This window comes from Dermochelys coriacea, chromosome 10, assembly GCF_009764565.3.
Source record: "Dermochelys coriacea isolate rDerCor1 chromosome 10, rDerCor1.pri.v4, whole genome shotgun sequence".
Classification (NCBI taxonomy): domain Eukaryota; kingdom Metazoa; phylum Chordata; order Testudines; family Dermochelyidae; genus Dermochelys; species Dermochelys coriacea.
The window spans coordinates 16,182,335-16,204,646 of NC_050077.1; the positions used below are offsets into that span (position 1 = coordinate 16,182,335).

Sequence of the window (22,312 nt, forward strand, 5' to 3'; positions counted from 1 at the left end):
GACTTGTGGCACTATGTCAGGATATGACACCACATCACATTAGGAGAAGCATGATGGAAAAGACTCCCTTGTACTAGAGGTGTGTGTGCGCCAGTGTGCTGCTGAGATTTGGGTTGCCAAGCCCCCAGGATTGGCCTGGAATCTCCAGGAATGAAAGATTAATCTTGAATGAAAGATGATGTCATGTGACGACCTCCAACAAAAACTGGCAACCCCAGCTGAGCTATGATGCCCTGACACGGTGACTTTCTGTCTCACCAGAGCTGTGAGACGGTCCCATAGCAGGACCCCATGTCGCACTAGGGCTGGACAAATACCAGCGGTCACACTACGGCCCTCTGTGCTCATGCGGAGGCTGAGGCAAGAGCAGGGGCGAGAGGCGAGTTCTTCCCCTCCCCCACGTTCCCTGGCTAGGTTAGTAGCACAAACATGGCGGCCCCTCCTAGTCTGAGGTAAGGGGAGGGACACCGAGCAGTGCCGAAGATGGCCGAAGCCAAGCCCGCTGTGAATCACGTGTTGCCGATCACGAACGAAGTCGCGGCCGCGCTCGGGAGAGAGGCCGCCGAGCTTTTCCGAATGCTTCCGAAGCCGCGTCGCTGACAGGGCGGGGGTAGTCGAGCGGTTCCGAAGGCGGGGCCGCCGCGCGGCAAGGCCGGATGTGAGCGGAGCGGGAGCTTCCTGTTTCCTTGTAGCGCTCTGCTCTCCCCGCCTTGGGTGGTGGCCGCTGCCTCGTCCTCGCTTCCAGGCACTGAGGGCGGAGGCGGCCAGACGCCGGTGCGGACCCGCGGGCTCTTAGCCTCACGGACCTTCCCAGCAAGGTCGCAGCAGGAGCCGCAGAGACTCGGCCCCGTAGCAGCCCCGATGCAGGCCATCAAGTGTGTGGTGGTGGGAGACGGGTAAGTCCACAGCGCTGCTACTCCTTCCCCGGGTGGGACCCGACCACACCCTCCCCTCCCCGGGGGGGTCTTTCCGCGTGGGGTGCCCGGGGCGGGCCTCCCTCCTCTCCCCCTTTCCCGGGGGTCCGTCTTCCCCGTGGGGTGGTTGGGGCGGGCCTCTTTCCTCTCCCCCGTTTCCAGGGGTCCCCACCCGTGGGGTGGCCGGGGCGGGGCCCTCTTTTCCTCCCACCCCCACTCCTGGGACTCCATTCCCCCTGTGGGGTGGCCGGGGCGGGCCTCGTTCTCCCCGCTCCATGGGGGCCCACCACTTCCCCCCCCCCAACTTTCCACACCCAGCCCAATTCCTCAGCGCTCCCTGGTGGGAAGGGCTTCGTGTACAGGGTATTGTGAAGTAGGTGCTGTTGTAAATAAATATGCAAGAAATTGATGGATCCCCACGCTAGTGCTGGATGACATTGATACAAAGCCCCCCCCAATTGTGTGGGTGGGGTACTCTGTATGAGTGTGGGCAGCGGCAGGTTATTTCAGGGTTGTGGGTGCATGTTGGGAGATCTGTATTGGTGTAGAAGGAGAGCCACCAGGGGATAGTATGTGTGAAGGGGTAGTGATCCTTCTATTCCTATTGACAAATGGGGGTGGGAGATATGGGATAAGGGGACGGCTTCGGTATTGCTAGGAAATTAGGGTGTTCAAGGCTCCCATGTGGATGTTGGTGAATGGTGGGTGCCCTAGAGCTCTGGGTTTATGTGGTGAATGGACAGGTATCCCAAAGGTGGATGATTGGGTGGTGACTTGATACGCAGTATTCATGCTTCCAAAAATAGTGGCCTTCCTATATGTTGGTGTGCGAGGGTGTGCACTCCATTTTGATGCTGTCAAAGAGGTAGCCCTACAATAACTTGGGGAAGTGTCTATTCCCTTATTCCTGACTGCTTCTAAACCTCAATTAGTTTAGCAGTGGACACAACTGTTTTCTCTACTCCCTAATTCGTTTTGTCATGCATAGTTTAAACAGTTCTTTCCTACTTTAAAGTTTATATAGTAAAGGTACTGTTAAAGTAACTGAATGTAAAACTTATACTTTTATCTCTAACATCTCTTTAAAAGGACTTAATTATAGTAGTAATAAACACTGCCAGTAGTAGTTCAGTGTTTTGATAGATCTGTGCTTTTACAGCTAAAGATTAAAATTTAGATCAGTGTTTCTCAAACTGGGGTCTGCAGACCCTTGGGGGTCCCTGAGAGTATTCCATGGGGTCCACGGGCCCTGCTGATCAAATCTTCCCCCTTCCCCTATCTCCTGGAGGCTACTGAAGCCAAACGGGGAGATTTTAGGCGCTAAAAGTCCAGGGGTGCAACAGAGCTAAGGCAGGCTCCCTACCTATCCTGGCCCCCTGCCGTTGCTGGAAGCAGCTGGCACATCCCTGTGATCCTGAGGTGGGGGGGAGGGAGCATGGGTCTCTGTGCTCCCTGAGCACCAACTCCGCAGCTCCATTGGCTGCGAACTGCAGCCAATGGGAGCTGCAGGGGCAGTGCCTGTGGACAAGGGCAGTGTGCGGAGGCCCTCTCACCCCCCCTGAGTAGGAGCCGCTCTCAGAGAGATGTGCTGGTCACTTTTGGGAGCTGCCCAAGATAAACACCTCCCAGCTGGAGCCCTCACCCCCTCTTGCACCTCAACCTCCTGCCTCAGCCCAGACCCCACACCCAAACTGCCTCACAGAGCCCTTTCCCCCGCCTGCACCCGTACCTCCTCCTGCACCCCAGACCTCTGCCCCAGCATGGTGAAAGTGAGTGAGGGTGGGGGAGAGTGAGCAATGGAGGGAGGGGGGATGGAGTGAATGGGGTGAGAAGGGGTGGGGCCTTGGGGAAGGGATGTTGTGGGGGTGGGGCCTGGGGCTGAATGGGGAGGCTTGGGGGTCCCTGAAAAATTTTAAATCAAAATGGGGATCCTCAGGTTGATGAAGTTTGAGAACCACTGATTTAGATTATAAACTCAGAGTAGATTGCAATCTCTGCAGGGCAAGGACTGTACTTTACTATGTTTGTAGTTAGTAAGGTAGGGTCCTGGTCCTAACTGGAGCCTGTAGGTGCTATTGTAATGCAAAAAATTATCAACCTGTCATATATTCATTGTCTGTAAAGAACTGTGTACACCTGTGGTACTTTGCATGCCCTGCTATTATAATAGAAATAACTTTTGGGTATTATTTGTAACGGGATTGAGCCCGAGTTTATGCATAGCTGCTGTCTCCCTTTGTAAAGAACATGTTCGAAGGTGTGTATTGTGTGTTTTAGTGCTGAATGATGTTGAATAGGCTTCATAACTGGAAGTTCTTCCCAGCATCTTCGAAGCATTTTTTTCTTACGAGATGTCAGAGCTCATGGAGCATCACAGGCCAGCTGGAAAACAAGACTTGTTTTATGCAGTTTGATTTTTTTTCATTGAAACAAAAATCCCAGTGTAGTCTAAGCATAATTGGACATCACAGCAACCCAGTGTAGATAGACTGAGGAGTGTAAGTACAGCTAGAAGAAATCACCCTCAGCCCTGTGTCATTTAATGTGGTTTTCATCATGTTGGGAATGATTAGTTTTTGTTAACATTTAAAATAACTTTAAAAAAAATAATGTTGAATTTCAAAATTCATATGAGATACCTGGCTTGCTCTTATTGCTTGTGCTACACAAGAATGATGTCTTGACACATTTAACAAACTCTTGTAGTGCTCAGAGTAGCAGCTGTGTTAGTCTGTATTCGCAAAAAGAAAAGGAGTACTTGTGGCACTCTAGAGACTAACAAATTTAGCATAAGCTTTCGTGAGCTACAGCTCACTTCATCGGATGCAAATAAATTTGTTAGTCTCTAAGGTGCCACAAATACTCCTTTTCTTTATAATGAAAGAGTAAATTACAGTACAGACCCATTTACGTATGAATCCGCTTAACACCCGGTAGCGCCAGGCCTCCTAGTGCTACTTATTTAACACACAAAACTCATTAACGCGCAGTACAGGAACTTGCTATGTAGCACTACAGATTTGCTCACTAACTCACTGACATAGAAATCGACAGGAAGTGCGGAGTGGAAACGTGTTGTACGTCTTTACCGATATTGGTAAAGACATATCAAGCACGCTTAGTCATTGTCACGCTAGAGAGAGATATAATATACAGTGGTTATATTAGAAAATTTTAACTGTAGGCCTAATATCTTGGCAGAGGGCAAGCGTCGGCATTCCTACACTGTGGAAGAAAAGCTAACTGCAATAGATCGAGTAAAGACCCAGGCCAAAATTTCAAAAGATTTTGGGATTGTCGAATCGACTCTCTGAGAATGGCTAAAAAGTGAACCTAAACTGAATGGTTTTGTACAAAATATCGATTCTGCCACAGGGCTTAAGCGAGAACTTCTGCGCCATTCAGCAAAACCCACAATAGACAAAGCCATGTGCATGTAGTTTGCTCAGGAAAGGCTGAAAGGAATGCCGCTAAGTGGGCCAATTCTTCAAGCCCAAGTGACAAAATTTGGAAATTTAACTTGGGATGGAATCGTTCCAAGCCTGTAAGGGGTTTATAAGTCATTTTAAAAAGTGTCATGGCATAGCTCAGGTATCGATTTCTGGAGAAAGCTGATGAATCGGCCGTGAACGCATTTCATCTGCGGTGAATGACAGACTTCATAAGAGAGGAAAAAAAAAAAAAGTGAGCCAGAAAGACCAGAAAATAAGTGTTGTTTTTTTTTCTAAGCGAATCAGATGCTTTTTTCAGCATGGCCCTCTTAACTTGCGGTCCATTAACACCCGGTCGTGACGGCTTGACTCCCGACATCCGCACGTAAATGGGTCTGTACTGTAACTTTGATTTTTAAATCAACATCTTAATTCTTTGTCTAAAATATTTTATTAAAATGAATATTTTGTCCATTAAATGTTCTGATCGAATGAAATCTACCTGGGTTAAAAAAAAAAAAGAAAAGATAAATTCATGAAGGATTGGTCTATCAATGGCTGTTAGCCAAGATGCCTCAGGGATGCAATCCATGCTTGAAGCTACTCTTAACCTCTGACTGCAAGAAAACAGGAGTATATCACTCCAGAATTGCTCTGTTCTGTACATTCTCTCTGAAGCTCTGGTCCTTGACACTGTTGAAGACAGGATACTGGACTAGATGGACCATTGGTCTGACCAAGTATGGCAGCTCTTATGTTCTTAGCAATTTTTTTCCTATTCACTTTTAAAATTTGATGAATAAAGAGCAAACAAGTATAACACATTTATATACAAACTCTTCATAATGTGTTGTTAATTTACAAGCTAATCGTAACAATACTTAAATTGTGATTGTGTAGAATATGAATGGTTAATAAATAAATCAGTTGTTCATATTATATTTTACAAACGGTTTCCGTTTATAAAAATCTCACTATCTTAACATAGCAAATTGCATTTAAACAAATTTTGCCAGACCTATTGTTGCTGTTAATAAATTTAAATGCTATTTTCCATGTTTTGAAAAACACTTTAGAATGTTGAATAGAAGGAAACCATGTTGTATATGAAAAGGAGTACTTGTTGCACCTTAGAGACTAACAAATTTATTTGACCATAAGCTTTCGTGAGCTACAGCTCACTTCATCAGATGCATTTGGAGAGGAAGATGATGTCTGTCTGTATCTGTACGAGTTTTTTCATGAAGCTGACAGATTTCCACTCTATACGGCTAAATTCAGTGCCTTGGAAATGCATCCGATGAAGTGAGCTGTAGCTCACGAAAGCTTATGCTCAAATAAATTTGTTAGTCTCTAATGTGCCACAAGTACTCCTTTTCTTTTTGAGAATACAGACTAACACGGCCGCTACTCTGAAACCTGTCATGTTGTATATGGTGGCTCATTCAACAAAAAGTATACAACTTACTAAAAAAGAAAAAAAGTGGTCCTATATAAGTATAATCCCACTGCAACCATTTTCAGAATTATTTTTCTTCTCCGTTTTCTTGAAAACTAAAATTGGTGTAAATTAGCTTAAATTTTATATATGCTATTGAGCGAAGGGCTGACATTCAATTTGTTTGCCTTTCTTAATGTAGGTGCTTCAGAAACTTCGCTGTCTGAATGGGATCTTGATCTGTGTGTTCCCATTTTGATAACTCTTTAAATCCCTGGTTGCATTTTTTCCATATTTCACTACCTAATTCTGTATTTTGACATTTAAAAAAAAAAAGGCAGCTAGTTAAAGTACCAGCTTATCAGGTGATCTAGAACAGGGGTGGCCAACCTGAGTCTGAGAAGGAGCCAGAATTTACCAATATACGTTGTCAAAGAGCCACAATAATACATGAGCAGCAACCCTTCAGCTCCTCTCCCCACCCTGCCCTGGCTCCCAGTGCCTCCCACCCATGGGCAGCCCGCCAATCAGCACCTCCCCCTCCCTCCCCGCACCTCCTGATCAGCTGTTTCGTGGTGTGCAGGAGGTTCAGGGGGACAGCGGGGAGAAGCAATGGTACTGCAGGCTCAAGGGAGCGGGTAGGAAGGGGTGGAGTGCGGGCAGAGCCAGGGGTTGAGCAGTGAGCACCCCCCGGCACATTGGAAAGTTGGCGCCTGTAGCTCCAGCACCAGAGTCGGTGCCTATACAAGGAGCCTCACATTAACTTCTGAAGAGCCGCATGTGGCTACAGAGCCACAGGTTGGGCACCCCGATCTAGAAGAAATATCTAAAAATGATTTAAAAATATATATGGAAGCCTGAGATCCTGATTTGCTTACATATACATATTAATTTGTGTATTCTTTGCCAAATTCTGCTAGAAAAAACAAACAAGGATATATAAATGTACATGTGTCATTGCTACTTCTAAATTTCAACATTTATGGACAGTTTGTCTTTAGTATTATGCCTGAACTGATATTTATTGGTCACACAGTTGGTTAGAAAAGCACAGCGGTATCTACGAACATGATGTTTCTGCGCTCATATTTTTGGCCTTGTATCTATCTTTACGATGAAGATGGTTTCGGAGTGACAGATGGCAACTGTTGCTTTCTGAATTATTTTATTATGCAGAGAAATAAGATTGTATAATGTGCAACACTTTTCTGCTATTTACTTCGATATTTATAAGGAATTCTTATTGAAGATGAGAATTTGGTACAAAAGCATTGACACAAGTTATTTTTAGCAGAGTATTTTGCTTTCATTCAGGCTTGTTTAGATGCTTCAGTTAGGGAAGCATCTAAACAACTGCTTGTTGTTATGGAATCCTGAGTGGTTTCATCTAATGAGAGGGGACAGTTCTGCAGTGGAAGCTAACTCATTACTAGGCACCACAGAAATGGCCAGACCTCTCATTGTGTACTGTAAGGGTTTTTGTCATCCTTAATATATACTTACAACTGAAGCAGTGGCTTCCATTTAGTGAATACAGTTGAAATTGCTTTCCTTAACACGCAGATTTTCATTGACTGGAAGCTGATATTTAGTATAAATCAAAGCTGTGACATATTTGATGCAATAATTAATGGTTAGCTTTTCTATTGTAAACTGTCTTCTGAGATTTATAACTTGGCTGTAAAAATTCTCCCAGGTGGAAAGTTGACTTTGAGTTTCATCTTGCAAATTACTAACCCTTAAATTTAGTAAAATATCAGGTAGATTAGACCACAAACTTATAGTTCTTGTTATATACTTTAAAAATGCTTTTCCTACTGAAGTGTTTAGGGCGCTGTACGTAAGAATAAACAATACAGTATTACTCTCAGACACGATTTTAAAAAACAAGTAGTAGAAACTTAACTGCAAAAAGGTTCAGTTTTTTGCTTAGATTTATATCAGTATGGCAGCATTGTTCTAGTGCATAAAAGCCAATTGTAGCTTCATTGTCCAAGCTCAATGAAGTGCAGAAAGTAAACAAAATAAATAGTGAGAAGTAAACCTTTCAGTTGATCTAAGGTATCAATAGAACAAAAGAAATTTTAAAAAAATATTAACTTGGCAATATCCCTTTAAAACAAAGACAATTGGCTTGTTCTAGTTCAGTGCAAATATTCCAAATTGTTTCCAGTAGTGAAGCATTCCTGTAGTATGGTGGTTCTTTAACTTTCATTTTGCTGAACACTTCATTCTTTCCCATAGCAGTCTGTCAGTCAACTTTGGGGCCGCTAGAGAGGCTATTGGGGGTTGGAATTTGGGGAGCTGCTGTTACAACACACTTTTGAATTTAAAAATTAAAACTTGGTAGAATTCTGGTTCATCTGGAATATAGCCTTTTGGGAACGAAATTTAGGATTTAGTTCTCAGAACTGGTAGAATAAGATATTTGGTTGTTTCAAATAAAAGCTCCCATCACAGAGTCTCTAGGCTCTGAGTAGTGTTAAATTCACGAAACAAGTACACAGCTTTTTGACCAGTGTCAATGCTAGAAGAGTTTCATCTACTATATAAATTATATGAATTCTGAGAGAGGAGATGGGCCTTACACTGTGTACTGAAGGTCCATACTCTGGTTCAGGTGGACTAGTGGGAGAAATACATTCCACAGGGAAAATGCCTTTCCAGGAGGATTCTACCAATTCTTGGACATCTAAATTAAGGAAACTGTTAACCCAAGTGCCTCAATTGCCTCCATTGCCATTGTTGCAAACAAGCGCTGTGTTCTCAACTGTGAAATTTTGGAAAATCTCCAGTTGTCATACTACTGCCTGTGCAGATCCAGTGGTGTTAAAATAGGAGGAAATATTAATGTAGACTGTCTGCCAGCATTTTTACCACAGTGCCATCTAACCCTGCTCAAACCAAATCTAGTGTTGAGCAAGACTTCCCAAAAATTGCTAGTGTAGATATTCTTGGGTTTCCAGGATCCAAAACATGTAAAGTTTTACAGATCAGTCAACACCTTGAATTGCACCTGGAAGCAAATAGGGGTTCAGTGCAATCTTGGGACACTTGGGGTAATATGCTCTGTGGAATACAGTGAAACCAGAATTATGCAGTCTCCTGTCTTCCTGTATTCTCTCAAATTAATTTTAAAACTTTCCATGATTTACAGACTATATTTCCTATTACAGCCTGATGCTACTAACTACCGTTGATAGGATTGGAAGGCCATGGTTAAATAGTTGCTAGAAATTTTGTTGACCATTTTCAGATTAGTCATTTCCCCCCGATTAGTCATTCTATTAATACATCTTAATCTAAAGTTTCTGTGTGTAAGGGATTGCCACTCACTATATGATTACAGCTGTTCCCTAGAAGAGTTGCCTTCATTCAGACTCTAAGCACTTTTCAAATGAAGTGTATTAACATAATACTGAAACAGGAGATGAGGAATAAATGTAATGTAGGTTACCATAGCAAAGATTTATTTATTTAATGTAGGTTACCATTAAAGATTTATTTCTGAGTTGGTAACCATACGCATCTGATTCATAGGGCAGAGAGCCAAGAGGCTAGAGATGCAGGAAACCTAGAATGGAACAAGTCTGAAACACAGGGCTGTTGAACTTGTTTTTTCTTGTTGATTTAATGACTTAGCCTGATTGTTGTGTGGCTTTGTAGCACCAGGCAGTTCTTTTAATTCTTTTAAGCCTGGAATGAAATCTTTCACCACCACCTTCCTGGGATGCTCTGAATAACCCATAGCAGACTCGCCATTCCCACTGCACAGTGAGCTGGAAAGGAAGACGTGAGGGCTGAAAATTGCTCTTCATTCACTGTTGCAAGTAATAAGTGGAATATTCTTACTTTTCAATACCTATCAAACCAGTTGTCTTAAATTTTATATTCAAATTGTTTATACTTATTGATGTCTTATGGGACCTATTGAGAATGGGGCATCAGGTGAAACATGCTCTGGAATCTTAACAGTATTGTCTCCAGGTTCTAAGGAAGCCTCCCATAGAATATGGGACATTGGTGCTCCAGAACTTCTAGGGTTTAAAGCTTTGATGACTTATTTATAATCTGGACCTATTCTATTCCTATTCTGTGGCACTCTGAAAGGCCTAGGTCCATACATACTCTTTACAATTTCCCTTTTGGAAGTGTTAATATCCTGGACTCAGACTCTTACAGGTATAGAAGTCTAAGAATACTCAATTGGTTTAATGATATTAAAACAATACAACAGGCTCCTGTTTTCAGAGAGTGCTGGTTTACTCCAAAACTCCCAATTTGTGTAGAAAGATTTATAATATTTAGAGTGATGTTCATCTTAAAATCACTTTGCAAACATTATTCCTCACAACAACCCTGTGAGGTAAGTAATTATCCCTACTTCACAGGTTGGGAAAACTGCAAAAGGGTCTGTGATTTGCTCAAGGGCACTGTTTTACAGCTGGGATTAGAATTTCGGAGACTCTGGCTCCTAGTCCTGAGCTCGACTGACTAGACTTTACTCCTCTTTCCTTTTATTTAAATACACCTCGTCGTTTCTCTGTTATATGCTGGGAATGCTAAACTTTTAGGACTGCCATGAAGGATGCAACTTTACTGCCTCTGTTTTCATAATGTTAAACTCCAGCTGTTTCTGCTTCATTTCAGTATGGCACTGGAGTGAATCCTTGAAGTAAGCATTTACTGGCTGCCCAGGGATCATCCGTCCCCGGTCCACTCTCATTAACTTCCAGATCCTGAAGCAAATCCCAGTTTCCCATGAGTTCCTGATTGAGAAATTGCTAGGCCACTTTTTTGCATACATCTTAAAGCCACCAGAAAGACATCTACTACAGTAAAATATGCAAAACTGAGGCTTACTAAGTACAGAATTTAATGCCATAAATTAGAGGTGTATCTGAGCACAAAATATAGTGCAAATTTCAAGAGGAAATTGCAGCTAATATAACAGAAGAGAGCTGAAATTTAGACTTTCCTTACTGCTTAAAAATTAGCGTGAACAATTTATATAATCAAATTATAAGAGTTTATATCTTGAGTGATGAGAAAAAACTTTATTAAGTGGGACAAAAAGCTAAAGCATATTGAGCATTATGCTGTGTGTCAACCTGCCACTGAGGGCTAGTCTACACTGGGAATGCTAAAGCGCTGCTGTGGCAGCACTTTAACGTGGTTTGTGTGGTTGCGAGGGGCGCAGCTGCCAGCGCTGAAACTTGCTGTGCTCAGAGGGGTGTCTTTTCACACCCCTGAGCAAGAAAGTTGCAGTGCTGTAAATTGCCAGTATAGACAAGCCCTGAGTCAGAAACAGTTAAAAATTACATATGGACATGTGGGATAGATTCCCAGACAGGCACTAGTATGGGCAGATCACAATGGCCTTGCTGAAGATTTAGTTTTATCAGTCATTAAGAACAATTGAATAGCTTGTCAAGCAAACAAAGTATTATTGAATTGATTAAGAAAGTGTATTGGAGGAACCTGTTGCAGACAGAGTTGCAATGTACACAGTATCTTGTTGCTCTGACAGAGCACAGGGTCCACCTAACCTGCTTTCACTGTTGAATCACTAGAGATGATTAGTAGCAATAGTAGGTATTGGCTGTTGCAAAGATCATAAAAATATTCAAACAAGGTCTTTGTACCTTTGGAAAGGAAAGAGGAAATCCACATTAAAGTAAATAGATCCTTTCACAAACCAGACAAAATATGTAGTCATTGTGGTGATAGTAAATATGATAAAACTGCCACAGGTGTTAACTCATAATGTTTTAGAGCCAGAAAGCCTATGTATATTAAGGCCCCTGACAAAAATCCTTTTGTAAGCCTTGCAGGAATATTTTTCCTCATACAAAAGCTAAAGGACATTTGATTAGTTACTAGGATTTCTTTGTGTAACAACTAAGTACTAAAGTAAGACTTCATAGCAGATAACCTGACTTCAATGAGTTTCTTACCCATGTGAGAGAGAGTATACGAGTTGCATGAGTCATAGTGTAATGGAAGGTTATACTTGCAAGTACAGCAAGGATTAAAATGCTGCTGATGCATACATTTTGGACAATTGGTATTTGGTGATAAAACATCTGCCTGAAAATACTTTGCCTTTTGAATAGAAGTTCATCTGCTCAAGTGAGGAGTAAGCATCAGGAAGAACATAATCCCCTGATGACATTATCTTCTCTGCAGCAGCTAATAATTGCAGAAGTGATCCTCTGGAAAATGTTATAATATCAAAGGAAGATATTTCTTCCTCATTTGAAGAGTATCAGGACCAGATGAACTCTTAAGCATTAGAAACCTAATTTTTATGAAATTTTTGTCTTTCTCTCTCTCAAAGTTATGTGGTCAAACCTTAATTATCCCAACCCTTGTTAATTGAACCTGTTTCCAAAGGTAACAAAGCTACCTGCCTTAATATTTGAGTTTAGGTAATACTGGGGAGAAGGGAGCTGGCTATCGGGTCTTCAAAGAAACCCAGAACATAGGCTTTCTCCTCAATTATCTGGAGGAGTTTGGGTTTTTTTGTGGGAGAATCTTTGCATAAATTGGATTTAATGTTAGGATAGAATTAGCTCTACATGAGTTTTCCATGATATGTCTGTGGGTTTCTAAGGAAGTGATACTGCATACAGGATCTCATTCTGCCAATTTAGCAGATGTTGGTGAGGACTGCTACTCCTGTTTCCTCAACCCCTATAAAGTGGCATTTTGAGAAGAAATTGGCAATAGTTTCTTAAAAGTTAACTGGTGTAAGGAAAATGAAGTTGTCTTATAAAAGGAATAACAACTTTGAGTTGTATGTAGGGTGGGGGGGAGATATTCCTTTCAGTTTTATGAATTTCAAGAACTTGTGTTAATAAGTATATCAGTACTGTTCAGGGAGTGAAATTGGTCAACTTACAGCAGAAATTGGTTTTCTGGTTAAGACATATGACTTTTTTTGTAGCTAAAATCCAAACAAAGTTTGTTAACTTTTTATTGACCCTTCATATTTTAGGAGAGCTTCCGTTATTTGGCTCTGTCTGCCACTGAGAAGCTTAAGTTTATCTTCTGACTGATGTGTTTACTATTGGAAAGCCACAGTCACAGAACTTTGAGCACTGACAATTCAAGTTTCAGCTTAATCTCACTTCAAATGGCAAAATGAAATGGTTTCTGTTGAAGGGCTGTTTGTTCTCCCTTGCATATAAGAGAGAGCACTTAACCATGAATATACTTTCTCTTTTACAGTGCTGTAGGTAAAACATGTCTACTCATCAGTTACACAACCAATGCATTTCCTGGAGAATACATACCCACTGTGTAAGTATGTCAATAAAACCTTATGAACTAATTTATGTCAAAGTCTGTATACTAGCCACCATTAGTGGTGATGGTTTTTAATTGTGTAAATCAGTTGAAAACATCACCATTTAGTTTTCTCTTAATAAAAGCTTAACTCAGCATCTAGATTTATTTGAGTATTTTTGGCTTCTTGGGCTTACTTTTATATTTGGTGTCTGTGATATGTGGTGGTATCCATGTAGTATTTATTTATTGTACATTTTTTTATCAGTTCACTTCCACTATGTCCACTAATCAATTTATACTGGGACTACATTTGATGGTGGAGATAGATGGACTAGAGTTTGACTTTTTCCATCTGTAATCTTTGTGACTAGGACTTTACAGAAGATCTTAGCCTTTTTAGTTTACTGTAAAAGATAAATTTATTGACTTGCTATTATTCACAGAAAAGACTTGAACTAATCTTTTTTTAATTCTATAGCTTTGACAACTACTCTGCTAATGTAATGGTTGATGGAAAACCAGTCAACCTAGGTTTGTGGGATACAGCTGGACAAGAAGACTATGATCGATTACGTCCATTATCCTATCCACAAACAGTAAGACTTGTACTATGAGATATTTGAAAACATGTATATAGCCTAAATAGCCCTATAAATGTCTGATTGCTTCTTTCTTGAATCATGCTAAGATTTTTAACACTTCATCATATTAAGATATCAAATTTAATGGTATAATTGAACTCTGGCAAGTTCCATCTGAATGCTGCAGCCATAATACTTGGGTCTTGTATCGGTCTGCAATTGAAGAGATGTCGAAACCTTCACATACGCACTTATTTTTCATACCCTGAGGCATGCTGGCTTTATGTGCAATTGGAGACCCACAATTGACTAGCATATTTAATTGAAAAATAAATTTTGATGAATTGAGTTGTCTCAGTAGAAAGTCTGTTGGTTAAGGTTAGAGTCCCTGCCAAAAGCAAGATCTGTTTTTTGGGCATGTTGTTTGGCTCCAGTCTGACACTCATTGCTAAGCACTTGATGTCATTCAGCTTCATTTGATTTGGTATTAAATGTGAAAGAGCCACTCTTTTCTTGGGGTTGACATGGGGTATGTTAGAGCTCTTAAGTTATTTCAGGCCAAGAGTATTTTATGATACACTTGTAATTTCAATGATAACATCAGGAGAAATTTATTTGTGGTTTTGTTGCTTGCAACTAGTTAAATCCTGAACTTGTATAGACTGTGCCTTGATCCTCCTGTATGTGGAAGATGAAGTAGTCTGCTCTATTCTCTTAAGTGCAGCTGCCACCACAGCTCAGCTAATCTCTTTAGATACTAGTTTCCTAAAGCTATTTTCTGTCAAATTCAGTGGTCTTCTTTTGAGCTAGACTTATCTGATAGAACTGTCCTTCAGCTAGAAGAAAATGGTAAACTTAGAGTTATTGCAGCTTTCTCATAGTAATTGCTAGCCATTATAAATGGTCTGAAACTATATTTCATGTTCTCAAATATTAAAATGCAAAACTACTTCATTTCTTATATAATTTCATTTCTCTCTTGAATAAGATGGATTTCATTCAGTGAACTCTAACTTAAATTTTTGTAGTTCATTCGTCTTAATTGAGTTTTCATTCATATGCTATGGTCACTAGTCCTCACAATAAGGCTTTATTCTCAATCATGAGACTGATACAAACCTGTCAACTATAGGTGGTCCCTACAAAACTTCCAGAGATCTCTGCTTCTGCAAGGAAGAAAATCCATCAGTTATCTGTGCACTCTCTCGTATGCAAGAGCAGTAGTGGGATATTTAAAACAAAGGAAACTCCCAGGCTTGTTTAGGAGACTCTCAGCACCTTAACAACATCTCTTTTCTTCTAACACGGTGGTTCTCAACCAGGGGTACATGTACCACTAGGGTACATGGAAATCTTCCAGGATGTACATCAACTCATCTAGATATTTGCCTAGTTTTACAACAGGCTACATAAAAAGCACTAGCGAGGTCAGTACAAACTACAATTTCATACACACAATGACTAATTTATACTGCTCACTGAAATGTAAGTACAATATTTATATTCCAATTGATTTTTTATAATTGTATGGTAAAAATGAGAAAGTAAGCAAGTTTTCAGTAATAGTGTGTGTAACACTTTTGTCTGATTTTGTAAACAAGTAGTTTTTAAGTGAGGTGAAACTTGGGGTACACAAGACAAATCAGACTCCTGAAAGGGATACTGTAGTCTGGAAAGGTTGAGAACCACTATTCTAAAAGACATCACAGGGTGAAGAATGGCTCATTGGGAACCCACCAAATTGTGAGGAAAAGGTAGAACTTTAAAGTGCATTGAATTGTCATGTTCCAAACCTGTGTACAGGGGGACAAAATGTTTGTTCAATCTGCTGGGCACTCAGACTGTTTAAACTTCTAGGGCTAGTACTCAATCAACAGATCAGTTATAGTAAATAAAGAAATGTGAGTTGATAAAGGCCTGGTGTTAGAAGTTGATATTTGTTCTGCACCCAAGTTGATGTAGTAATAACTTCCTTCTCACATGGCTTTGCAATGTTTTGACACCAATTCACACTTTAAACTTCACTGCTTTAATGTATTCTGTTCTCACTGTATGGAAAATCTGTGAGGACTGGTAAACGTGACACATGAATGAGAGGAAAATTTCTTACCTAATTTTTTACTGTGTGACTCTTGTCCACTCAAGTGTGGTTTAACTCTTTTTTTTTTTTTAAAGAGATGAGCATGCTTAGCAGTGTTTGCTGTTCCTAGTCATCTTTATCAATGTAGGTAGCTAAATCTACAGCTTTAGAAGAAATAGTTCTAGTGGGTTTTTCTAGATGTCTGGTGACTTCCAAGGAAGATAGCCTTTTGAGAAGGAAAGCTGTGTTGTAAGGATTGGTGAGAATAGTAATGCTGAGAAGAAATGGTCAGGTAATAGCAAACTTTACATTAAAGTTATTCCTAAACTTAATTTGTCTCATACTGTTGTTAGGTTGGAGGAACCAATGATAACAATTTAACTTCCAGTCTGAAAGATCAACCTATTGCCGTATGTAAAACTTTCAATAAACTTAAGTTCCAAGTTCTGTTGCCTTGTTTTTCTCACAATAATAGTGATAAATTGGCCCCTATTTTACTAAACAATAGTTGTCCCCTTGTAAAGTTTAACTCCTGGGACGCTATTATTACTTTATAGGTCTGAGCACCCACTACTATCATACCTCTTTAAATCGATGCTTTTCTTAAGAGTAAAGTTTTTCTTGCATAACGAGTAGTTAAAATGTGTTTTCCTCCTGTGTTTTGGATTAGATTTTTAATACAGAAGGGTAACCTGAAAGTTGCAAATAACCCATAGAACTTCCTGTACATTCAAACATTTTGATTACTGGGAATTAGTAAAGGGGTGAAGTGAACCTGCACAACATGCAGAACTAGAGATTTGCCATAAACTTGCAGAATTGGAAAAATTAAGTAGTGGCCATAGTATCATATTATGCAATATTGCCCATCTTTCTTCTTCTGGTGTCATGGCTGGGGAAACTTGCTGGGGTGATGCATGAAGGACTGGGTTGCAAGTGCTTAGCAGTGCAGATGTCAGAAGCAAACCTAACAGAAAGCCTTGAAATACAGTACAATCAACTAACATTCTGAAATGCGTCTGATTCCTTAATAAACTTGTTTTTTATTGTATTTACTCCAATATGAAAAGTGGGTCAAGGAAAGCTGGAGCTTTGCATAATACTTTGTTCAGGTGTAAGATATATGTAGGAAGATTGCAGTGATCTTCAGATGACCAGATTTAGAAATGAATCTTCTAGTTAACCAAATTTAAACGCTTTCTCAAAAAAAGTTAGAAGCAATCAGGATATGAAGCTTATCAGCCTTTGACATTTGTATTTTGTTGTATTTGCACATTAACAGTATTATTTCCCATCTCTTCTATCATTCCCTCCAATGATTTTTTTTTTCCCACCCAGTCTCTTCCTTGCAATAAAATTCATCCCTCACTCAACTGAAAGGCAAGGAGATGACTTTTTAAAAGGCCTTTCTTCTCTGGTCCAATTACTATAAGGAATGGAATGGCCTAGTAGGATCGGTTTGCACTTCAAATTTTTTTACATGCCTGATCCTAGCTGAGAGGGAGGAGGGAAACCCTACAGTGTTTCACATTAACATTCTATATAATAGATTCAGAACTCACACAGGATTCATTTAATCTGTGCACAATAGTAGTAATCTGCAAATTGTGTACTGGATGCAAGAAAATGTCTGCTTAGATGGTTTAAGGATATTTTATATAGAAGTAGTCATTTAAAGCTGGCTAGCTGACGTGATTTCTTATAGCCATACTCCACATTGCACCTATTCCCTCAGACCAGAAAATTTCCCCTGAACTGGTATGATTTGCTTTCAGAAGTAATGGAGCAGTAACACTTTCTACTTAATCACACACCTAGCACATTAGTGCAGGATATTATTTAAATCTTAAATCACTTGGCCTTTCATTGTGTCTAAGCTGAAAAGGAGACAGGAGACTGCAATTCTAGTGACTCTTCTCTTACTGTTATCCACAAAATTCTACTTCTCCTTTCATCAAAATGTCATGGGTTCCTCCCAGGTTCTACTATTTTTTCAGTATCTGAATAGCTTAGCAAGAGTTGAGGTGCTGGGAGTAAAATTTTGAAATGCTAACATACTGCTAGCACAACTATTCTAGCAGTTACTGACTAGCTGCCTCCAGTAGCTGAATAGAAACCTATTTTATATGAAAGAAGATACCGTTTGTTCTACAGTGGTTACTGTATTGGACTAACTCAACATTTGTTTTGTAGGATGTCTTCTTAATTTGCTTTTCCCTTGTGAGTCCTGCATCCTTTGAAAATGTTCGAGCTAAGGTAAGTGTAGGCTAGTGTCCCCTTCTTTCCTTGGAAAGACTAATCACAGTACTATTTCTTAGAGCACAGCCTGTATTCTTTGCTTTACAGTAGGAATTAAAGGAAAAACTGGGTTCACATGTTCTATGAAATTCTTGTGTGAAGACATCAGTAATGTTGGAGTTTAACAGGTGTCATTTAAATTTACATGATTGGACAATGTTTGCAGTGTTGTAGCCGTGTAGGTCCCAGTATAGTAGAGACACAGGGTGGTGAGGTAATATCTTTTATTGGACTAGCTTCTGTTGGGTGAAGGAGACAAGCTTTTGAGCTGCAGAGAGTTCCTCTTCAGGTCTCTGCAAGTTTATGACCTGAAGAAGAGCTCTATGCTGCTCAAAAGCTTGTCTCCTTCACCAACAGAAGTTGGTCCAATAAAAGATATTACCTCACCCACCTTGTCTCTCTGATTGAACAATTCTACTTTCCCTGTAAAGGAGAAATACAGAATTTTGCTCCTTTCAGCCATGTCAGTTGCTTAATCTTAAAAGTTCTTTTTAGCAGTGCAGTGCACCTGCTACATTTCAAACTAGAATCTTTTTTCTTGATGTGTCATGGTAAGGAAAAAAGTAATACATTTTATCGTTTTCCTAACTGTAAGTCGGTGGTTAAATGGAATACCCAAATTTTATAAACCTGTTTTAAGATGTCAGGTGGTATAGGGAGCTCTTAAAGGCACATTTGATAGCAAAGAATTTGGAAAAGTACGTAGGCAAAAGGGGCAAATTTTGGTGGTGATTGAAGACTTGATCTAGGCTCTGCACTTTGCCTGCTGACTAACCAGAAAATCAGCTGGCATTCAGAAGCTTATTTTAGTCCTGTCACATTTCCTTTGGCAAGGAGAAATGATCCATTTTGCATGATGGAGAGCTGTCGCAGATGGTCTATTATCATGAATGTATTCTCTTCTCCTTGTTTTGCAAAGCCACAACAGGATTTTTCAGTCTGTAGAAGTCAACTGTCCTGGATAAGAAAGGAGTTAAGTCTCTCTCTGATGTTAAATGCTGGATGCCACGCTTGTTGGCTCAGGTTCACAAAGCCAAAATTTAGCTGCCTTGGGGTGATCCCCTTTATCTTTGTTATGCTTAATATTCAATGGATATTGAACAAGGGGATATATTTCAATTTGGGCATATATTGATTTTACAATTTACAGTTTATTGAAAGACATGGGAGGGTATTTCTTCCACCCACCCACCTATTCTGGGGTATCTCTGCTTGTGATTACACTTCTGAGCCCAGCTGGACTTTAACAGAAATTTTTCTGCTAACTGTTATATTGCCCCAAAAGTTTCCATACTCCTGTCAAAACAGTGAACAGAGGGCATTTCCACTGAGTATTGACTACTGTCTGGACCAACTGGCTGCACGCGGCCCAATTAGCACACAGCTGCGGCCCAGCTCAGCTGTGTGCTAAAGGCCGTGGGTGAGCCCAGGGTCCCAGGTAATAAGTTGAGAACCACTAGTCTGGACAGAGTGACTGTCACTAGTCTTGTGGTTAGGGAAGGAATATTTTGGGGGAAATCTCATCTTTAATTTTTCTTTGCCCCACATTTCTACCTACCTTACTGGAATTTTGTGAGGCTTTAATGATCTGTAAAGTGCTCTGTGGGTCTTATGACAGTTGCTACACAAGTACAAACTTGCATCCTTTTTTTGCAGTGGTATCCTGAGGTGCGACACCATTGCCCTAACACTCCCATCATTCTAGTGGGTACCAAACTTGATCTTAGAGATGATAAAGACACTATTGAAAAGCTGAAGGAAAAGAAATTGACTCCAATCACCTATCCACAAGGCCTTGCCATGGCAAAAGAGATTGGTATGATTTTTACTGAATTACATCGACTCTACTTGAAATTCATTGTATAGGAGGAGACTTTAATTTTAAGAGGAGATACTGCTTTTAACTGATCGACTGCCAAAAACAGAAACAAGGGTGTCTTTAGCACAATGTAGAGAATTGTTTTGTAACTTCAAACCTTCTGGCTTTCTGCAGGTGCAGTGAAATACCTAGAATGCTCAGCACTTACACAGCGAGGCCTCAAGACAGTATTCGATGAAGCTATTAGAGCAGTTCTCTGCCCCCCTCCTGTAAAGAAGAGGAAGAGAAAATGTCGTCTGCTGTAAATGTTACCCTGCCCCACCCCCACTCCGAACCTTGTGTGCTTTGCTCAGAACAAGGGAGCATTCACATTCAATGCCAAGTTTTTCTGTTATAAATTAGTTCTCTTCCATAAAATTTTTGAACCAATCAACAATTTCATGGTTTCATTTGTTTAAAGTATGAGAACTTCTTTTCAAATTCTACTAAAAGTGAAATCCTAAAGACAAACCTATGTAAAGCCTTATTTTTAAAGTCCTATTCTTGCTCAGATTAATCAAGTGTTGCCAAACTATCTGCTGAACTAAGTTGCGTTGTTGTGCTATGAACACTAAGCACTAAACTATTTTTAAGACTCTTGTCTTTAAGAAAACTCTAATGTCTGTAGGAAATGCAAAACACTCTAGTTTTTCACAAATATGTAACAGTACAGTATCCTTAGGAAAATGTTGCAGTCTAATGTAAACATTTTCTCAACCTGTGGTTGTTGCATAGCATTGTATATCCAACCTAAATGATTAAGATAATTGACTATATGACTGACAACCTTAGTCGCAGTAAAAAATGCTTTATCACTGGTAAGGGCTCGGTTACAATGTAGTTCTTGCTGCTGTGATTAAAAATATTCTTACTGAAGTACATGTACTCCTCTTGACAGCATTGTATTGTGATGGGTAGGTGAAACACATCTGGTTTGATCAAGTGATATTGCCAGACAGTATTTTGACACTGTACAGACCAATTTACACTACATTGTCAACTGAGTGGTTAAGATGAATAGATTTTTGTCACAGGTAAAATCCGTAACAGTAAAATTAACTTGTCACAAATATGCAGTAGGTGAAAAAGTGGTTGGTGTTTATAGGTAGGCTTTTTTTTTTTTTTTTTTTTTTTTGGAAATAATTTTCAAGTAGGGCACAACTTTCAAGTTAACACAACTTTGAACTGGTCATTCCCACAGATGTTATATTTAGTAAATGCTTTTCTTGTAGAACTTCTTCTTCTTGAGCAATATAACTTGTATTTTAAAACCTTTCTGATATATTAGCATTTTGTGTTTTTGTAGATTAGAAAGTTTATGCATATCTTTATTTTTCTGTTACTTCTGATCCAGTAAGTTACGTGCTTTCTTTAGTCTTCTAGTCATTAGGTGTAAAAATCATGTGAAACAGCTTTACAAGTTTTAGTAATTTTTATACTTTAGACCTCCTTAAGCTATGAAGCTTCTCAAATATTACTTTGCCAGGTACCCCAACACTAACATGACTAATGCTGACAATTGTCCTTTAGCTCACCTACATGTGCATCACAATGATTTATCTGGTAATGATAACTTGGGTCCGTGAGGTTCTGTAACTTAGTGCTAACAATGTTCTGTACATCCTAAACTGGCAAGAATACAATGTTGAACTATTCCCTTTCAACCACTAGAGCAAAATTTAAAAATCAAGCTGCAAAATTGTGAAGTTTTTTCATTGATCTTTTGCTAATGCAGTTAGTGGTATGTTTTGCATGTATGACTTAATAAATTCTTGAATCACATAATTGGTAATGCTTGAATTTTTGTCTAAATGTTCTTAAATCTTTATTGCAAAGTGTGTGTGCTTGCTATTTATAGCAGAGGGGTAGTGGTTTGGAACTGGTTGTCTTTCAGTAATACATAAGTACATGCTCTTCAAAACAAATGAATTACAGTTTGCTAGATGTCATGGGGTTAGGGATTTAAAAAAACACACACTAGTTCTCTGGTCACTAGCCCAAGAACAGTGCTAAGAGAAGTTTGCTGGCTTTGACAGTTTTCCTTTTTCTTTGTAGGATGCCATAATTTGGTCCTTCAAATAAAATTGTATTCTTCTTACCTTGCTTTGATCCCTATTTTGGCTGTGATTAAAAAACTAACCAGATACTACTGTGTCTAGCTCCCAGTGGTGGCAATTTAATGCTTCAATGATTTGAAAACTGGGACTTGTAGTATAGGACAACCATCTTTTCCCCTGAACCGTGCTTTCAAATTCCTTTGTGGAGATGCTTGAATTTCAGTTTTAATTGTAGGCTGGAGTATAACTCTAGGACTACCTCCCCCCTTTCTTAAAACAGTGCATCTCACCATTAATAGGGGAAATTGCACAAAAATCAAGAATGGCCTTTATCATTCTTTTTTTAGTCACATTCAGCATCA

At 39.8% G+C, this 22,312-nt stretch overlaps 1 protein-coding gene across 1 annotated transcript; it reads left to right on the forward strand.

Annotated features, from left to right (window-relative positions):
• The first annotated feature begins 500 nt into the window (after nucleotides 1-500).
• On the forward strand, nucleotides 501-21,673 carry RAC1 (Rac family small GTPase 1). Its single transcript, XM_038418629.2, has 6 exons — nucleotides 501-896; nucleotides 13,017-13,088; nucleotides 13,555-13,672; nucleotides 17,931-17,993; nucleotides 19,692-19,851; nucleotides 20,029-21,673. Exons 1-6 carry the CDS (start codon nucleotides 862-864, stop codon nucleotides 20,157-20,159), a joined length of 579 nt encoding a protein of 192 aa, XP_038274557.1. The 5' UTR covers nucleotides 501-861; the 3' UTR covers nucleotides 20,160-21,673.
• The last annotated feature ends 639 nt before the right edge of the window (nucleotides 21,674-22,312 follow it).

Coding starts and splice junctions, on each gene's coding strand:
- RAC1 (XM_038418629.2), top strand. CDS start 862: ATGCAGGCCATCAAGTGTGTGGTGGTGGGAGACGG. Junction 17,994..19,691: donor TTGAAAATGTTCGAGCTAAG/GTAAGTGTAGGC, acceptor CTTTTTTTGCAG/TGGTATCCTGAGGTGCGACA. Junction 19,852..20,028: donor TGCCATGGCAAAAGAGATTG/GTATGATTTTTA, acceptor GGCTTTCTGCAG/GTGCAGTGAAATACCTAGAA.